This window comes from Ammodytes marinus, assembly GCF_949987685.1.
Source record: "Ammodytes marinus genome assembly, chromosome: 1".
NCBI classification, from domain to species: Eukaryota; Metazoa; Chordata; class Actinopteri; order Uranoscopiformes; family Ammodytidae; genus Ammodytes; species Ammodytes marinus.
This window is the reverse complement of record NC_137230.1, coordinates 8,889,229-8,910,022: the sequence shown is the minus strand read 5'-3', so window position 1 is coordinate 8,910,022 and position 20,794 is coordinate 8,889,229. Positions and strand designations below refer to the sequence as shown.

Below are 20,794 nucleotides of genomic sequence, written 5' to 3'. Positions count from 1 at the left end.
TATAAATTCATATAATTTTCCATAGTATAATTTGTTAGAAAAAATATTATTCTGGTTGCTTGTTTTATTTTCAAAACCCCTGGCCGGAAGTTAGCTGTCATTGTGGCTGTGTGATGGTCTTTTTAAAAATGGCGGAGTGCCTTGCTGCACGTTTGACCGCACAGGAGGAGCAAATCCGGCTCCTTACCACGGAAATATCCTCTCTCCGTGATGGACTGAGCCGAGGTCAGGTCCCCGCCGGTGTGTCGGTAGTTTCCCCGGAGCTGGAGAGCCTCCAGACCGAGAATGAGAAGCTCAGGTACCGGCTTCTGCACCTCCGCCGGGGTCTGAAGGCAGAGCAGCAGCTAGAGACGCAGGGCAAGAGGCAACAAGGAGACAAGTGTGACAAAGCTCCACAGAAAAACACCAGAAAAGATCAGCAGCCAAACAACCAGGCTGATAATAAAGCCGTTGTAAAGCCTGAGAAAGTAAGTCGGCCTATCATCCAGTTCAAATAGCTTAATTTGTAAGTTTATGTGATAGTAATTCTCCACTATGAGGAGCGGGCCTCTGTCCAATGAAGCCAAATGGCAAAGTTTCCAGAAATAGATACCCCCTCTACATTTCACAGAGTTTACACACACACACACACACACACACACACACACACACACACACACACACACACACACACACACACACACACACACACACACACACACACACACACACACACACACACACACACACACACACACACACTTTGGATGCTCAACATTTTCCCCTGAGAGCAATAGCATTTGCCTCATAATGAAATAGTGACACGAACCTAAACACACACAGACACACCCCACTCTGTTTGTTGACAGGTGGCAACCCGAGATGCCAAACCAGCTGAGAGGAACAACAAGAAGGAGAAGAAGCAGGAAAAGGGACAAGGCGCAGGCGGAGGTGTGAAAGAGGTGATTAATAATGGACCTTGGTGAAAACAACAAGCCTCGAGCTCTGGTCATGCTCATGTTTTCCCAGAATGCATTACCATATTGACTTAGATTGTTATTCCTAACTATTCCCACTCTAGCTGAAGCCGTTGCCTGGATACATTGCAGAGCGCCTCAGCTTGTATGAGGAGCTGAAGAAGGAGAGTGATGCCCTGCTGGCAAAGAGAGCTGCAGACAGTAAGCCCATCACTGTGGAGCTGCCCAATGGGAGTAAAGTGGAGGGCAAGGCTTGGCTCACCACACCATACCAGTTGGCTTGCGATATCAGGTTAGTTCTAAGCAGAGCCGTACAGATCCCCTAATGTTCAGACAGCATTTGTATCATTGATTAAAAGGCTTGTTGACAAAATTGCATTTTTGTCAGAATTTGTGAATATCTCCTCACGATCCACTCCCTGTCTGTACTGTGTGTGCGCTGATTTAAAAAAAACTGCTGTTTATACACAGTCTATGCTCTGTGAACAGGTATGTAAACAAAGGGGGCCCACCGTAGCTAACAACGTCCCAGTTTACATTGCCTAGGCTGTGTATTAACATCAGGTATTTTTCAGTACAGATAAGGTAGCGTATCGTGAGGAGATATTCACGGATTTTGACAAATGGATTTGGACAAGCATTCTCCAGAATCTCAGACTCCTCCTTTAATGGCTGCTTACATGATCACTATAATGAATTATTAACCTTTTAAAAGACTAAAACATTTTGAGACAAACAGACATATTAAAGGGAGACACTGTTTAATTTCCTTCTCCACGACCGTATTCCTTTTCTTTTCAATGAATACAATGATAGAAATAACACAGTGGGATGTGGAGCATGTCTGAGGAAACTCTCTTGCCATCTGTCAGCCAGGGCCTGGCAGACAACGCAGTGATTTCTCGTGTGAATGGGGAGCTGTGGGACCTGGACAGACCTCTGGAGCAGGACTGCTCTATTGAGATCCTGCGCTTTGACAATGACGATGCTCAGGCTGTAAGTACATAGTTATTTAAAGAAATAAAAAATAAAAAGTGTTTTATCACATGGCTAGTGGCTACAGAGCGAAACCTCTGAGATAATAATAATAATAATAATAATAATAATAATAATAATAATAATAATAATAATAATAATAATAATAATAATAATAATAATAATAATTTGAATTTATATAGCGCCTTTCAAGGTACCCAAGGTTGCTTCACAAAAAAGGGGGGGAAGTACAGTGTTTGTGTACACAGGGGGGTGGGGGCGGGTTGGAGGTCATAGGCCTCTGAGAAGAGGTGGGCCTTCAGGAGCTTCTTGAAGGACTCCACTGAGATGTATTCTGTTGTTCTGCAAATCTAGTTTTACATTAGTACATTTTTAAATATACTTTATTGATTTAAAATGAGCATTTTCCATCTTAAAGGTGCTACAAGGATCTTTTAAATATTTCTGAAACAGTCTAATTTTTCCTCTGATGACCATGAATGACATGTAACAGCAAACAAGACCATCAGTGAAAAGAATACTATTTTTATATATACATATATCTTATTTGAGCAGACCGTTTATTTAACAGTTTTTCCCCCCACACATATCTTCACCTTGTGTCTCATGTCATAGGTCTATTGGCACTCCAGTGCTCACATCCTGGGGGAGGCCATGGAGCGCTTCTATGGAGGTTGTCTGTGCTACGGACCGCCCATCGAGAATGGATTCTACTACGACATGTTCCTGGATGGACAGAAGTGAGCAAGCATTTTCACTATCTGTCTTCTCTGCTCAGATTTCTCTGGCATATTACACCATTTTCACACTTCATCTGTAGTTTTTTTTATTATCAGTTATTGAAAAGAGCACATACAGCAAAAATGTATCACCTTTTGTCTTAGTGTACTAAGTTAAAACACAGGATAATCATGTCACCCACAGTTAGGTATTTACAGAAATGTCATCCTACTTGTCGGAGCAGCACTGACCACAAGCTTTTTTTTACTGAGCTGAGCATGTTTGCTGTTTCCAGGGGAGTGTCCAGCACTGAGTTTGGGGACCTGGAATCTCTGTGTAAGACTGTGGTGAAGGACAAACAGCCCTTTGAGAGGCTGGAGATCAGCAAGGAGACTCTGTTGAAGATGTTTAAGGTGAGAGGGTACGGTCTCACAATCTGTTTAACATGGCCTGGTGTGTACACTCTTGCTTAATCTAAACACAGTGAAATCCTCATACCAAAACAGAAAAACTGCTCCGGATGACTTCGAAACTAACCCGAGGTGTTTATATCTTTCAGTACAACAAATTCAAGTGCCGCATTCTGAATGAGAAAGTCAAAACCCCCACTACTACAGTCTACAGGTAGGTTTCTTACAAGAAAGGAGAACACATATTCATTGGATTCAATGCATTCAAAGAGGAGGTTTGAGCTATTTTTCTTGTGTCTTTGTTGGTTAGATGTGGGCCCTTGATCGACTTGTGCAGAGGTCCCCATGTCCGACACACAGGCAAGATCAAGGCCATGAAGATCTACAAGGTATGTGTGAAATACACACAGGATATTTTGGTTTCAGTGCTCAAAATTACACAAGCACCAAACTGATTTATGCTCTTCTCAGATTTTATTTTAGAGTTCCCAGTTTTAAGCTCTGGATTTCCGAACACGTATTTCCTAGATCTGTAACTAAAATAATAAAAATGTTAATTCTTCCATCTTTTTCTCCCTCTTGTCATCAGAACTCTTCAACCTACTGGGAGGGCCGCGCCGACATGGAGACTCTGCAGAGGATCTATGGGATTTCCTTCCCAGACTCAAAGATGCTGAAGGAGTGGGAACGCTTTCAGGAGGAGGCCAAGAACAGAGATCATCGCAAGATCGGCAAAGTGAGTCACTGCAGGCGGTCGGGTCCAAGCCCACCCAGCGGGGCTGACGGGCCCCAGAACTGTAACCTGAAACCCAGTACAAAGTGAATTTAGATTTGAATTGGTATAATGTGATGGCTGACACATCTCCTCTGAGGTTTTTTGTAGCAGTTTTTTTCCTCGTTAGAGTCTAGGTTTGTGGGTTTTTTCTCTTGATGTGGTGAAACCCTGAAATGAACCCACACCAAGGCAAACATGAACTGTTAATACACATGTAACAAGATACGAAGAAATCACTACATCAGGCAGAGGTTAAAGGTTGAGTCAGCGATTCTGAAGAATGCTTGTTTTCAAATATCACCTTTAGTCAAAATCAGCGAAGATATCCTCATGATCCGCTACCTGTACGTACGTTGTGTGCACTGAAAAAAAATCCAGTGTTAATACACAGCCTAGGCTCTGTAAACTGCCTAGGCCCTGTAAACTAGTATGTAAAAAAAAATAGAACTTTTTTTCAGCACACACACAGTACAGACAGGAAATGGATCGTGAAAAGATATTCACTGAAATCAACAAAAAGTGATTTTGAAAACAAGCATTCTCCAGAATAGCTGACTCCGCCTTTCAGTAAAGGGAGACTATCTTACCAGTATAATCCAGTTATCATCAGAAAGGCTAAAGGGCCAAACCACTATGGCAAAACTACATGGACACAATTTATTTTGGCTGTTGCAATAAATCAACTGTTGCAGCTTTCTACCAGTTGAGGGCACTGTGCTTCTTCTTATTTGCACGTGAGTCACTGAGCATCCCAGCTGCTTCCCCAGCCTGGCAGACGCAGACGGCAGCACCTCAGTCAGCACTGGTTGCAACACAGTTCTATATTAACAGTGAGAGGGAAAATCTTGCTGTTGATGCCATGTGGAGGAAGGTGACGAAAGGGCCATGTTGTTTCTAAAGATGTTGCCTTTGGCACAATCCCAAGCCGACCACGATCTCGAAGATGCAGCCCTAGGCTCATGGCTGCAAAAATATCTTCGATAAGTCTTAACATGGCAGTCTCCTTCATTGTGAACCAACGTGATTTGTGTTTGATGTGTTTCAAAGTCAGTTTTCAAAACCAAACTCGACTTAGTCTGCTGTCATTAGCTCAAGGTTGGATTTATGATATGATTAACTAAACTTTTTTTTACAATAAGGGAATATTTTCTGATCCACTTCATGTAAAACACCTGCTACTGCTATGGTGGAGAACTTCAGTTTCAACACTTTCATTTACTTCAAATTGTGTGTGATGAAAAACCTTTCCGCAAAACCTCAAATTCCAAAATCAAAGTGCAATTGACTAAGCAGTATAATCAACGTTTATTAGTGTTAGCAGAGAGGTGTGTTATAAGCTAACGCACAAGGAGACAACTCATATCAATGCTGTTCTAAAAACACTGTTTACCATTCAAGGATGTTGTGGAAATCACAGGACCTGCTGAAACCCTTGTACTAATGTATTTGAGGAATGAATGAATTAGATATGTCCTTATTTCTGGCTACCAGGGTTAAACCAAACCTAGCTGTGTCCTTATAATTTTTCTTATTCCCTTTTATAGCTTTTCTTTGGCTGCCATACGCTAACAGATAGTCTCATGTGTGATGATTGCATAACTCCCTGCTGGTCGTACCTGCGGTTAATAAGGAAATGTGAAGTCTTAAAAAATCTCATCTCCGTCTGTTTCACAGGATCAGGAACTGTTCTTCTTCCATGACCTGAGCCCCGGCAGTTGTTTCTTCATGCCACATGGAGCCTACATCTACAACACACTCACAGAGTTCATCAGGGTAAGAGTGGTTGACCTTCGCAAGGTTTCATTCTATTTTAAATAGAACGTTCCCATTTATTTATTTATTTTTATTTAACCTTTATTTCACCAGGAAGGTCCCATTGAGTTACAGTAACTCTTCTCACAGGGAGTCCTGGCCAAGACAGGCAGCAGAAAATAAGTTGCAGAATTTGCACAAGGCCACACACACACACACACAAACAAACAAAGTACACCACAATTGACACTATAATGCTAAAATTACACTTCATAACAGGCTATATAAAAACAAGCTAATACATACAGCTAAAAAATTAAATTAAATTAAAAATAAATAAAAGGCATCAGGTTAAAAACAGTTGCAGTGTTCTTTTAGAGCATTGTGAGTGATGTGAGCTGCAGAAGCCTTCAGATAATGGCCGACCTTCTTCTTTGAAGAGGCTCAGTTTATTTTTGTTTTACAAAAAGCATCCTTTCTTTATGCGAAAGATTCATATTTTTAAATATATTCAATATCAATGTCAAAAGATGAGCTAGGTACAACTCAATAGATGTGAAGGAGGTTTTTGACCCTGGGATTTGAAAGGATTTATTTTGACCATTGTATTGTGTACACTTTAATCTTCCCGTCATGCAGTTTTCTAAAAGGCTTCTATGAAAAACATGTCTTATATCATTATAGGATTTTTAAGCGATTTCCATTAAACTTGTTTTGTAATTGCTTGAGTTATGTTGAGTGTTTTATAATGATTTTATAATACCTATTGTCGAATCCATTCAGAACGTTCTTTAAGATCACTGAACAACTCATTATTTCAGAACAAAATCCTATAGTTAGAACCAGCATCTATACATGAGTGTTTGGGGAAAAAAACCTTTCACAAATGAAACCCAAAAAAACACTTGTAACCACTCTCAACCTGAGCCCACGAGGCTCACTCAGCTATGCTTAACATTTCCAGCGTACTTGTAGTGATTGGCAGCTCATTGACATGCAGCCCACCATCTGTTTTTCTAAAGCTTTTTTTTTTTTTTGCCAAACACCAACTATATGAACAACTGAACAGTATTTAGTCAGAAGTGCCAGAACCAAAAATCAAGATTTTCACATTGGGTACTGGACTTTTCAGCAAAACAGCAAACGGTTTTTACTTAACACATACTAGCATTTGATAATTGGGTTGAAGGACTGCTACAGATTTGTTGTTGTCAGTTAAGAGAAGATTGTCCAGAGTTGAACAAAGTCTAGATTTGACAGTGACATAAACTGTTTTGCTAGGTTTGGTGACTGGTCTCTGTGACATATTTGTAAGGATGCATTGACATCTTGAAGACTTTCACATCACACACACCAACACACCAGGCCAAGCCAAGGAGAGCTCACACACTTTGCACAGACAGGGTGCAAGATCATTATCACGTCACTCCAATCTGTTATCAATGTGGAAAGAAAACACAAAAAAGCAAGCAAGCTACAAGTTATGCATTTCCCTTCTACAATATATCACTAAAACAGTGAAGATCGCTTTACAGATGCTGGAGGCTGGCTTTATAACAATGCAATAATTTAAAAAGTTGGTTGTCACTTAGCACATGACATGTAGGTTGTGTACAGTATATCTATCTTCTGCTAAATCGTATTCATTCAGGGGATGCTGACTGAGCACACATTGTGTTTTTTAATGCTCCTTCCTGTTGCACATATTCTCAACTTGACATTACATGGTTTGCTGAAAGAAAACAAATCGATAACCCCACAGGATCCGATATTTTGAATGTTTTATTTAACAGGGACGGTGCAAATAAATGTGATTTCTGTAAATATGCCAGATTTAGCAAAAAAAGCTTGTTTTCATGTGTAGTCCTTGGCCAGATGTTACAGTAGGCTCCCTAAAAAGGAATTTTAAAAGAGTTCTGTTTCAGTAGCTCTATTGTCTTCCCAGAAGTCATGAATCTTATTTGTTTGTTTGTTTTTCTAGGATGAGTACTGGAGAAGAGGCTTCCAGGAAGTAGCCTCCCCCAACATCTACAACAGCAAACTGTGGGAGACCTCTGGCCACTGGCAACACTACAGCGAGAACATGTTCTCCTTCCCCGTGGAGGATGAAGTCTTTGCACTCAAACCCATGAACTGCCCCGGACACTGGTAAATTCAGAGCGCTCTGAGATTGAACTTTTGAAGTAGCGATTCCAGAACATGCTTTTATATCAAAACCGTAGGTCACAGACTTCTGATTTCTTGCTCTCCGGTTTGTCCTGTAGTCTGATGTTCAGCCACAGGCCTCGCTCGTGGAGGGAGCTTCCTCTGAGGCTGGCAGACTTTGGCGTGCTGCACAGAAACGAGCTGTCTGGAACTCTGACCGGGCTGACCAGAGTACGCCGCTTCCAGCAGGATGACGCTCACATATTCTGCACAATGGAGCAGGTGACCACATCAGCACTTTTTTTTTAGGATTTCCTGGTGGTTTACACTTGCACTTTTTAGGTCTTTGAACATGAGGAAAGCAGTTTTGAAAAATTACCACCTGCTTGTTATGAGTCATATCTTAAAGTCTGAATCATCTCCCTGTTTCTCCTGTCTAAAGATCGAGTCAGAGATGAAGGGCTGTCTGGACTTCCTACGCTGTGTGTACGACGTCTTTGGCTTCTCCTTCCAGCTCCACCTCTCCACTCGTCCAGAGAAGTATCTGGGCGACATCGCTGTGTGGAACCAGGCTGAGAAGGTAAACTGCATCACGCATCGCAATCCAAGGTCACCCATTGTGCAAAATGCACTTAAACTCTTTTTTTCTCAGGCCGCCCCACTATTCAGCAGGAGATGTGCCTTAGTCTCTCCTATGTATGAGTCACTGCTTTAATGGCATACAATATAACAATGCAGTGACTTTGCCATACCTCAGGCTTAAAGCACATGACTGCTCACGTTGACACTGACTTGTTGATTAGAGAGCTGGCTCCTCGCTGTCTGGTCATACAGTAGTATCGGATGTGTGAGTCATTGTGAAGTTCCTTGCATTTCTGTAGGAGGTGTGCTGTCAATAACTTACGTTGCTCATTCCTTTCTGTTATTGATGTTGTAAGTTGCACAAGGCAAGGCATCACTTCAAATGTAAATGCAATTGTGTCCAAACTGAATTGAACTGCATGTTTTATATTTCATTTTGTGCGTCAGTAGAACTTGGCCCCACTTCACAGTAATTGCTTTTCACTGTTTAGATTTGAATTATGTTAACTTATGCCTTTGTGATTGGCAGCAACTGGAGAACAGCCTGAATGAGTTCGGGGAGCCATGGAAACTCAACCCTGGAGACGGTGCTTTTTATGGACCCAAGGTCAGAATTATAATTTTTTTCCTTTCATACCTTTTTAATCCATTTCATGCTTTGAGGTCTGGAGAGTACTGCAATTCTTTCTGTGCGGTTTCAGATTGACATTAAGATCAAAGATGCGATTGGACGTTACCACCAGTGTGCAACCATTCAGCTGGACTTCCAGCTGCCTATCCGCTTCAACCTGACCTTTGTGGGGTGAGTCACCTCATCCACAAAATTGACACGCTGCTGAGTCTGTGTGCTTTACTGCACCGAGGATTACATGTTAATCTCTTTCTTGAATAATATGTCTCATCTTGTGCACTGTGTTCCACGGGGACACCTAGGGCTTTGATTTAAATTTGAACTCATCAAGCATCACCTCATCAGGAACGTCAATTTGTTAACCCAGCATGGGAAAACACAATGCCTTTTGTATTCAGCAGTAAACAGCTGGCAGTTAATAGTAATGACAATTTTTGTATTAGTCCAATCAGCCTGGTGTTTCATATGGAAGGGGATAACTCTCTAGATCAGTAGAAGGATTGATTAAGGTTAGATTATGTCAGGTACAGTTACGGTGACTGTGGAGTTAATGGGGAAACATTCTTAATACTGTTTGTGATGCATTGTGTTGCAGGAATGACGGTGATGACAAAGCCCGCCCAGTCATCATCCATCGGGCCATCCTGGGCTCAGTGGAGAGGATGATTGCCATTCTCACAGAGAACTTTGCAGGGAAATGGTGAGAAGTTATGGTGGTTATGAGAGATATGGCATTGTGTTGAAAAGCCAAACTTCCCCCTGTATTGTTAGTTAGCGCCCACAAAATGTTTCAGTTGTAGATTCTACTAGTAAGAAAAAACCTGGACATACAGCATAAGGAATAAAATCCATACACGATTACAAAGGCTTATCTCATGTAGCTGCAATGACAGTGTTGTTGTAATTACTCGGAATTCCTCATGGGGGCAACAGAGGTTACACACTATAGCTTTAAGTCCTCTTCCCTTTCTGGACATGTAATGTTATTATCTTAACAGCGGTGTATTGTATAACCATGAACATAGCTTCATACCAGTCTGTCTGTCCTTCCACCAGGCCTCTGTGGCTCTCTCCACGTCAGGTGATGTTAGTGCCTGTCAACCCATCCTTAGAGGATTACGCCAAGACGGTATGTCTCCTCCTTCCCTACCTTGACGACATTGAACTACATATGGATGCAGCCAATCATTACTGGTGGTATTTAGATCTGTGTAATGCTCACAAACTGTATATTCATCGATGATTTTCCTTCCTCCTGTCAGGTGTGTAAGCAGTTTACAGAAGCGGGTTTCATGGCCGATGCTGACCTAGACTCTGGCTGTCTTCTGAACAAGAAAATCCGCAACGCTCAGTTGGCCCAATATAACTTCATTCTGGGTGAGAAAATCTACTGACGTATGTGCTTTTAGCAGCACTGATTGAACACTGATTACAAAGCATTTCAGCTCAATTGTGTTGCTCTCCGTAGTTGCCTGCAATCACTTTAAAGGAACATTGAATTTGGTTACTCCCAGTCCCACAACATTCAGTGTGTTTTTAAAGACGCTGTTCTTGTATTTTCTCTATTACAATTATCACAGACGGCTGGAAAAAAATTCAGAAGTCCCTTATGGGAGTATTATAGAAAGCCAATGTAAGGGGAAAACCAAGTGCAATAGACAATGCATATTCCACATGGTACTTTTCATAAGTGTGTGATGGTCAGTAAAGGCATTGGAATAATTCAACTTAATTGGTTGGTTGTTTTATTTAGCCGCACAAAGCTGGGAATATGTTAGGGGTGTGTGTGTGTGTGTGTGTGTGTGTGTGTGTGTGTGTGTGTGTGTGTGTGTGTGTGTGTGTGTGTGTGTGTGTGTGTGTGTGTGTGTGTGTGTGTGTGTGTGTGTGTGTGTGTGTGTGTGTGTGTGTGTGTGTGTGTGTGTGTGTGTGTGTGTGTGTGTGTGTGTGTGTGTGTGTGTGTGTGTGTGTGTGGTGTATGTGACTCTGGCCCTTGTCAAGCTGTTGTGTCTTCTCATTGTCTTGGCAGTGGTGGGAGAGAAGGAGAAGCTGACTCACTGTGTCAACGTGCGCACGAGGGACAACAAGGTTCACGGAGAACTGACGGTGGCCGAGGTGCTGGCTCGCCTCACCCTGCTCAGACAATCCCGCTGTAAAAACGCAGAGGAGGAGTTCTGAAGAAGAAAATAAAAAGGGAACCGCCCAGTCTCAGAGACAAAGAAAAGCCATGTGTAAAGATTGGTACAGTGAAAGTATAGTACATAAAGCAGTAATCAGACACAATAAACTGTTGAGCTGATATTCTGTTAGTAAGGGTTATGAACAGGGCTGCTTTGCGTGATCTTGTGTGAGGGGTAGAAAAGGACATGTTTTTGTATGTGATGTGTGAAGTATGAAATCACGTGAAGGTAATTTAAGTCTATTTAAAAAGGGAAGTAACTTGATGATTTAAAGAAACATGTGATCATTGTCATAATGAAGGTTATGTGAATTTGACTATGATTTTCTTAAAGGTCTGTCAACATGGGGAAGCCCGGAAATAAAATGAATCCGCTGAATATGAGCGATTGGGCTTTTACTTTCATAACAATAAAAGATGAGTGTTTTTGATGTGATGATAAGCAACAGTTTGATGGTGTTGTAGCCTATAGACACGCAGCCTTCCAGGAATTCATCACTCGGTTGGTTTACTTTATTCCGGATTACAGATATCACCAATGGAATTACAACTTTCACCCGTCATCTTTAACTATGGAGCAATACAGTGCCACACGTCCTCATACAGAATGAAAAGAACTGTTACTTTGTTTTTCTCCATTGTTCCTTATTTTTATATCAGTGCTCTGGTTCTTACCCAAGGACAATGTTCCTGTCCTTCACAGAGGTCATACCCTACGAACACCAAATTAAATATGAATGTATGACCTCCAGAAATATGACATAAAAGCGTTAAAAGAAAAAACTTGGGTAAAATATTTTCAATTTATTAAGTATGAATAACAGGGTTTAAACAGGGTTTTAGTAGGTGGAGCACGATAGGCGTGGCAAGATGGACCAGGATGCTCTGATGGTCGTTATGCTGCGTTCATAGTCGTGTGTAAATGATGGTACACATTATTCCTTTTCCTTCTTCACCTTTCATTTGGGAATAGTTTACCCTCCCGGAAAACAAGGGTTTGTAGCCACTTCTGAAACTATTACCAGGCATTCCAAATGTGCAGTCACAACAACTGTTATTATTCTTAGGACAACTGTAAATATATATGTTTTGCTTTTTAAAATTAACGCGAATGGCTGGGTGTATAAAACTAACAAAAACAACATCATGAGCCATAAGTATCAGGGGAATACTTTTCCTGCCTTTAGGTAGATGATCAAATCATCGGGGTTATAGTTTTATATTTTAGCATAAACCTCCTTTTTGAGTAGCAGACCTTCGCTGTCAATACTGTTCTTTTTTCCTACATGACCTGAACGCATCTTCGGTTTGCTCTGCAGCAACAATGGCCACTAGCTGTCAGACATGGAGACCAGACCGAGGACGCTGCCTAAAAACCTACGGAATTGTTATCGTTTTGTTTATGGACCTGCTTTTCCAGCGTGTAAACGGTATGTTTATGGGGCATGTTACTGATTTACCACAGCCTGCCCCGCGTATCTGGCTAGCTTTCATTTGGGCAATTAGCCGTTTCGTACCAACGTTAGCTTCCTCCCACTGAGTTAGCATTATCTGGTAAGCTAACGGGCTAACAGCAGTGGCCCTGCCTAGTTTGAGATGGAGAGTGAGGGGCGCTGATTGAGCAGTTGTGTGTTTACTTTTAACACAACATACATGTTTGGTTGAGTACCTATAATGTCACATTTACAATATTAAAGGGCCTAACAATTAATTCACTGTCCTTGCTTATTTGAAAGAAGTGTCACTCGCCAGTTAACGCCTCGGGAATTACAGTCACTCAAAATGAAATGTAACCAAGTTAAAAACAAGTAATTTTTTACATTTTAATTAATACACATGTTCTAGACTTCAAGTTTATATATAATCTTGCGTTGTTGGTCGTGTCAGTCTCGTTATATGCAAATGCAGCGAACGTTATTGGTCAAAGCCCAATGTAGTGTGTGTGTGTGTGTGTGTGTGTGTGTGTGTGTGTGTGTGTGTGTGTGTGTGTGTGTGTGTGTATAAGGTGTTATAACCATGGCCATATCAGATTCGAGTTGAATTTGACTGATATGTCTTCTTTGTCTGTTTTGCTTGTCAGGGTACCTGAGCTCTCCTCATGTGGGCCAGGAGCCTCCCTACACCAGAGATGCTCAGCATGGACCTGTCATCACCAGCCCAGTGGTCCCTGCTGCTGCCTCGGGTAAACACAGTCAGCACACTCATTTGGAACTATTATGTTTCCTGACTGGAACAGATGCATCAAAAAGACCCAGTCTTACTTAGATTACCTTTGTAGCACATACATTACCTACAAACAAATACATTAGAGTTGTTGATGACCTTAGTTTCCGGTTCATAAAATGGCATTTCACAGATTTGATTATCTACAATCATACAGCTCATGAGTTATACTCGTATATGGCCTGGGATTAAAAACGGCTCATCTGTACTTATTTGTACCAGCAGCACTGTGGTTATATCCCCTCTGTGTAGTTGAATGAATTAGCTACCTTTCTTTAACTTTATTGGTTTATGTTTTAAGTTAAAGATGGAGTCAGCGAATCTGGAGAATGCTTGTTGTCTGTCGAAATCACTTTTTGCCAAATATCTCCTCACAATCTGCTACCTGTCTACCTGTGTATGCCCCGAAGGAAAATCCAGGGTTAATACACAGCCTAGGCTCTGTTTATTAACAGTGGATTTATTTACTGCGTGAAAACAGTACCGTCTGTTAGTCACGTTATCATACCAAAGGGAATATTATGTTTTATGAAGACTTATGCCTTGTTTCCACCGAGTAGAGCGGGTCGGAGCAGTTCGGTCCGGGTAGTTTGGCTTTTCATTTGCCAAAAGTTGGGTAGGGTACGGTTTAAGCGCACCTAACCGCTCTGAGCCGCTCCTAATATTTCGGTACTCCTCCGTTGGGGTACCAGCCGCCTGAAAGGGTGCCGAAAAGGCGGAGCTACATATGCAGTCCGTTTATTGGTTGAAAGAATCATTTCCGCCATGTGTAGTCACCTCGGCAAGAGTGAAGAGAGTCTTGTCTTTTGGCGAAAATGTGAGCACAGCACTGTTTATTGTGTGGTGTTTTTCCTCGTCATTAAATTAATCAGTTGACCCATATTCTGGCGGCGGCTATCGCAGTCCAGCCTAAACCCCGCCCTAGCAGTAAGGGTAGGGCCGCTCCGATCCGACCCGCTCTACTCGGTGGAAATGAGGCATTAGTTATTTTTCAGAAAGGCAACACAGATTTCCTTTGCTAGCCAGCAGGCTAATCAGGAGTGAATGGCCTTGCTCAAAAAATCTTTGGGTTTTTTGTTGAGGGCACAGTGTTAGTCATTTACCTCCCACAGCCTCATTTTCCCTATTTGTCAAAAGATTCAAAGGGATGTAGCCACACACCTATTGCCACACTCATTGATCCCAGACATAATAAAGCAATCCAACTTGTGACAAAGCTTTGTTACACCACAATCACACATTGATGATTCTAGCTAGAAATGGAAGTTATCCTGTAACTTTGTGTTTGCTGTTTTTCAGCGTCTCCTGCAGATGATGAGAGCTACACGTCCAATTGTCCTAGTGGGGGATTGTGTAGCCGCCTGCCAGCTGACTGCATTCACTGCAACTACCAACACAACTGCACCTACAGGAAACCAGCTTCCTTTGCTTGTAAACCCAAGAAAGGAGTTCACTGTATAGTGAGTATCAGTTCATCCTGTGTTGGATCTATAATGCATAATGGTGGAGTAAGGGTCTATGTCCTCAGAATGTGCTTCTTGGCCGTCCTGCAATTCAATGCAAATACTCTCTTTGGTAGGACACACTAGCAGCTCTCAACACCCCAGGCTTTTAGGTGGAGCGCTCCAGGCATCTCAAGTTGAAAACAGTTCAACAACAACCAATCGAAATCAAGGAGGAGGCGGGACTAGAAGCTGTCTGTAAACTTTAATTGGTGTAACTATTGACACACGTGACGACAATAATAAAAAAGCGTGCATGCCCTGAGGTGTGGTTGCCTCGGAAATGGCCTCTATTGCCTCATTTCCACTGAGCAGAGCGTCTCGGTTCGGTGCGGCTCAGTCTGCTTATATTAGCGTTTCCATTGCCAAAAGTGTTTTTCCTCTTCATTAAATTAATCTGGGGGCTACACTGTGTCCCACTGCTACGATGTCACCATAGTTACGTAGCTGCCATGACTGCTTGCTCAATGTCCCTGTCGGCTTGCACCAAGCAGTCTCTGTGAATTTATCGGCGTAAATACCCTCACAATAAGAAGGGAATTAATATAGGAGTGGCTGGTTTGACCAAGCAAAAACAAGAGACTGCTGGCTCGACCACAGTCGTTCCATGGACCGATACTTTGACCCATATACTGGCGGCGGCTATCGCCGTCCAGCCTAAACCCTGCCTACCTAAAGGTTTGGGTTGGCGGTGGAAATGCACGCTAGATCTAGCATAATCATGCTGAGCCGCTCTGAGCCGCATTGACCTGAGAAGAGGAAACAAGGCATAAGGACAGGTCTGATATAGAACTCATAACCTTGTTCTTTGACAGAAAGAGGAAATGCAACAGAGCACGTAAGGTCATTTACTTTTAAGCATGTGTGTTAGCTGGAAAACTGGAATTCACCTGAATGTTTTGACAGAATTCCCTATCGCCACATGTCGAAGTGTCCCTGGGCAAGACAATGAACCCCACTTTGCTCCTAATGGTCAGAGAGCGCATTGCATTGCAGCTACTGACGGGTGTGGGTGTGGGTGTGCAGTGTTTACCCTACCATTATACAGGCCTGGCGGGGCCGCCAGGCCAACGAGACCCCCCGCCAGGCCAACAGCAGCCTGACTTAAATTTTTTTTAAATGTTTTAATACATTTTTCATTGATTCCGTAATAATCATTCACAAGCGTCTGCGCGGCACTGTCGGTCTCCCCCCCGTGTGCGCGTGTCCTTACAACCTCTCGTCTGATCATCCCATCAGCTGATCTGTGTGTGTGTGTGTGTGTGTCTGCACGCGGCACGATGCGCGTGTGCATTCAGTGCGCACTTGCTAAACACAGCAGGAGCATGTCTAGCAAGAAAACGTTGAACTAGTGGCGAAAATAAACCCAGCGTCTGCCTATGGAGATATTAAGGACTCATTAACAGGGACGTTGAACAGGAAAAAGTGCTGAGCAAAACTTAGAAAGTAAAAATTGCTACGTCGCCGTGGCAACACAACCAATCTGTATCAACAGCAGAGACAGCGCAGAAAAAAACAGCATGCACTCGTTTCAGTAAGTTTACAGAAGTACCACACTGCTACTGCCTTTGACATTCTCAGAAAAGCATACATTTATTTTCAAGGGACATATTTATTTATTTATTGTTTCAACTGTTACGTTATCTTGAAAACAGCACGCTTTTGTAGGCCTACAAGCTTTATTTTTTTGTATTTTCAATGCTACTTTATTTTTATGTTTTTAAATTGAGAAATAGGCTAGATGAAATATAATGGTCGGAATAGGGAATCTGCCTTATGTATCACACATATTGATAGGCTACACATCATGATTAACCTATGTTAATTGATTTATTTTCAACAAGGCTATTTGCATTAAAAAAAAAAGGTTTCAATAGGCTAGCTTCAAGGTGAGGTGATTCAGATTATTCCAGAAATGAGTGCTAGACGGAACCTGTCTATATTAGATCTTAGTGTTTATTGTATTTTATTTTCGTATTTTTATTGAAATCCACGTGTTTTTCTTCAATAGTTTACATGGCTTGTTTCTCCAAATTACTACAGAAAATAGTTATATGCAGGACATATGACAGTTGTTTACAGAGCACAGAATTAATCAGATTTTGCCTTTCAAAGTGCACCAGATTGATGCATTTAACTTTAAAAGGATAAAGTTTTCTTCTGCAGGGGGATGCCCCCAAATCTCCCTAGAAGGTCCATTCTCACCCAGCAGGATCTAAAAATCCTGTGAGAAACACCACATTTACAAACGTACCGAATGTGAAAGCATAACCCTATGCCCTCATTTTTAGCGGGCTGTCAAAAGAGGCTCATCCCAAATGGGGTTCGTTTTGGTCAATTTCCTCTAGAAATTTGGTACGCACCCGGCACGCATACTCTTCATCAGCTCTTACCACCGGGCCTAAAAATTATTCCAGGAGAAACACTGGTGTGGATGTGGGTGGGTGTGAGAGTGAGAGATAGAGAATGTGGTAAGAAATGTAAAGCGCTTTGGGGCTGAGAAATCGGCTAAAAAGCGCTATACAAGTCAAGTCCATTTACCATTTAATGTCATTTAATGTTGATAGAATAATTGATTGTTTTGTAGCGTTGACCTGATGTTTTCTGTGTTTGCAGGGAGAGTCTGGACAGCAGCAAAGCAACTTCTCCCTCTCCATCCCCTGTCAGTTCTGCTGGCAGCTGGATGCGTCCCAGTACCGCTGCTCCAACTCTACCAACTGTATGACAGTGTCCTGCCCACGCAAGCGCTACAACGCCACCTGTGACGTGTTGGACCATGTACATTGTTTAGGTATGAAAAACGCAGACACTGATATATTGTAAAATCATTGACCTTTCAAATGCTGTGGGTCCTAGAAACACAAATGTACCATTGTTCTCTTTCAGTTTTGGGTCCTCATCACCACAAATGAAAAACAAAATACTTGTCTAACATAAGGTTTTTTTGACACTTTATCTACACATATTGTACATGTGTTAGGGTTAAAGTGTCTTCAGTCATGCTAATATGTTTTCCTGAAATGATATTGTGGTATTTGTTTTTGTTTGGTTTGGTGAAAGGCACTGTCTATGTCCACTAAATGTTTTTTTCTTCTTCTGCAGGTAAAAGACGTTTTCAGAAACGTTTATTTTGTAACTGGACCGGAGGATACAAATGGTCGACAGCATTGGCACTCAGGTAAACCTTCTCCCACTAGTGTCTGAAGAGTTATGACCAGCTTAAACGTGGAGTCAGTGATTCTGGAGAATGCTTTTTGTCAAAATCAGTTTTTGTCGAAATCAGTGAATATCTCCTCATGATCCGCTACCGGTCCATACTGTGTGTGGGTGGAAAGAAATCTGGTGTTAATACACAGCCTAGGATCTGTAAAATGGTATGTAAACAAAGGGGGGGGGGGGGGACCATAGCTAGCAACATACCCATTTACAGAGCCTATGCTGATTTTGACAAAAGGTGAGTTTAAAAAGGTTTCTCCAGAATCGCCGAAACTCCACCTTTTTATATTATCTTAAAAAAAACATTTTCTGTCAGGACGAATGCTCTAAAAGCAATAATGTGTTTCTCCGTAGCATTACGCTGGGTGGTTTCGGGGCCGATCGGTTTTACCTGGGCCAGTGGAGAGAGGGTCTGGGCAAACTGTTCAGCTTTGGAGGCCTGGGCATTTGGACTTTGATAGACGTTCTTCTGATCGGGGTGGGCTATGTGGGACCCGCTGACGGTTCTCTCTACATCTGAAGAAGCCAAAACGCCCCCTGGAGACCCTGGCTGGCTGGGAGGGGGGTTTGTGCCCTCTCTGTTCCGCTTCACACTGCTTCACTCTCATAAGGATTGAAAGATCTGGGATGCCGTGTCTTTAGCACGTTTTGCCTGGCACCCCTGAGCTCGCTGCGCAACATGTCCTCTTCTCCCCATCTGCTAACACGCGGCAAGGTGTTTTCCTCATTACAAGCAACGACTCTGACACTCGCCCACACAGCAACCATCAGATCAATCCCAACGGTTCAAGTCAGTCTCTCCCGTTGACACGCTTGCAGATGGAGCTGTGCAGGAGGATGTGGGGCCCATAATTATGTCTATCTTGTTGGCTTGCCCTGACTGGTGGTTTTGGGCCTTTGTCATGCTGATATAAAGATAGGCTCATATTACACTCAGAGGTGCAGCGTTTTCACACATCCTGCCATCTTTGGAGTCGTGTTGCTTCTCCCCCCTTATTGCAAAAGGTTAATGCATCAATAGGGGTCAATGGTAACCAAGGCTACAGAGATTTTTATAAGGGCAACAGACAAGCTGAAAGTTAATAGGTGTGTACTGAAGGAAAGACTGAATGAATATGCTGGAGAACATTATGTTCTTATTGACAACAGATATGTGTTCATGTGGATGAGTTCAATGGTTATTTTACTTCATTTTTTCCACAAAATAGAGCCAGCCAGTAAGAACATTGTCTAGAGATAAATGATGGCATGGCTTTTCAAGAGCTCTAAACAAATTACATTTGACATGATTAAGTACATATGGTGTTTATAAAAAAAACATAAGAGCTATTGTTTGGTCAAACTGGAACTAGTAGAGAACCAGAAGGAAGTGAAGAGGCAAGGACTGTAATATCTGGCATCACTTTCTGCAACACGTAGTTGTCGATTTTATTTTGGAAAATGCACAGATTATAATCTCTTAACTGAATGTTTATTTTGAAACGCTTCAAATGTGTTGCACTAACAAACTGCAGTTACTGTGGTTTCCTGTGTTGGAGATATGCAGTCCATTCATCTGGCATTTTCCCTCCAACTCATTATCATTCTTCACATAGTAAATACAAATATCTCTCTGTAACACTGCAAGATCTTTGCTTAAGACTGTGTGGCACTAATGGACTCACATCTCACTACGTGTACATATGTTTTCAGTTTGAATTTTGTTTGAACACTGTAAATGACATTTTTTAAGTTATGTAAATAAAATTGTGAAATATACAGTATGTGTTTATCTACTTATACTATCAGTACTAAGAGATTTATCAGTGGATATATGAGGACCGTGGATTCATTATTTTCCATTGGCTCCTTGGTTTATGGTAGCATTTAATGGGGCCACACTGCTCCAGTTAACACTGGCAAAGATTCGGAACTGCTTAATATTTCAATATTTGATTTCAGAGTGAAAGGAACTTGAAAAGGAAAGGTTCTTTGTTTGAGGCTGTGCACTTCTTTTAACCTGTGATAGGAATTCAGAGCTCTATTATTAGCTGAGGTCATTCTCACAGATGTGTGTGCCTTTCCTCATATTAAACGCAGTGAGTGGGGCCAGAAGCCTCTTACCTCCAGGTGAGTGACATGAGGAGGGAAGCCTGGTGGCCTAACACTCCCTTCCTAAATACGCAATCTGTCAAATGTTTTTACGCAGGGCACCACATTGACATAGAGAGCGAGCGGTTGAGAATGTTTATCAGAAAGTAAGCTATACAGTCATTTTGTATAGAAAACAGCACTATTTAAGTCAAAAAGTCATTTGATACATCTGTGTTCATATTGCGCAATACAGTATGAGGGTGAATAACACGAAGTATCACAGAGGGAAAAAAAATCATTTCCTCTCTGGAGTTCTTGCCTTTTGTGTCGACTCTTCTGATTGGCTACTTTGCCGAGACTGTTGTAAAATTTCTCCACCCTTTAAATCTAGTTCCTAAAATCTGGTACCGCCCACTCACACTACACTACAGCTCCCTCCCACAGACTGATGCAAGTGTTTGTCATATATCCTGAGTTAAGGAGGAGACTTGAAATGCGTACCTATATCCTGCTGTCACCCTTTTGAAACCTGCTATTTATATTCTGAGAAAAATGCATTGTAATCCTGACTCCACAAACTACTCCCTTTCGTTGTTGCTTCAGCCCGCTACAGCATGACTTCAGTTCGTCTGAGTCA

The 20,794-nt window shown here is 42.0% G+C and overlaps 2 protein-coding genes across 2 annotated transcripts; both read left to right on the top strand.

The window, feature by feature from the left end:
• Positions 1-128: 128 nt before the first annotated feature.
• Positions 129-11,495, top strand: tars3 (threonyl-tRNA synthetase 3; the record flags this gene model as incomplete). Its single annotated transcript, XM_080039108.1, has 19 exons — positions 129-467; positions 849-941; positions 1,061-1,248; positions 1,829-1,952; positions 2,568-2,692; positions 2,968-3,085; positions 3,232-3,296; positions 3,393-3,471; positions 3,672-3,818; positions 5,532-5,630; positions 7,591-7,757; positions 7,874-8,036; positions 8,197-8,334; positions 8,866-8,943; positions 9,038-9,138; positions 9,563-9,667; positions 10,024-10,096; positions 10,230-10,344; positions 10,994-11,495. The coding sequence occupies 19 exons, from the start codon at positions 129-131 to the stop codon at positions 11,140-11,142; spliced, it is 2,466 nt and encodes an 821-aa protein (XP_079895234.1). The 3' UTR covers positions 11,143-11,495.
• Positions 11,496-12,463: 968 nt separating this feature from the next.
• tm2d3 (TM2 domain containing 3) lies at positions 12,464-19,842 on the top strand. The gene is made up of 6 exons (XM_080024847.1): positions 12,464-12,573; positions 13,224-13,325; positions 14,666-14,826; positions 17,485-17,659; positions 17,971-18,046; positions 18,439-19,842. The coding sequence occupies exons 1-6, from the start codon at positions 12,468-12,470 to the stop codon at positions 18,602-18,604; spliced, it is 786 nt and encodes a 261-aa protein (XP_079880973.1). The 5' UTR covers positions 12,464-12,467; the 3' UTR covers positions 18,605-19,842.
• The last annotated feature ends 952 nt before the right edge of the window (positions 19,843-20,794 follow it).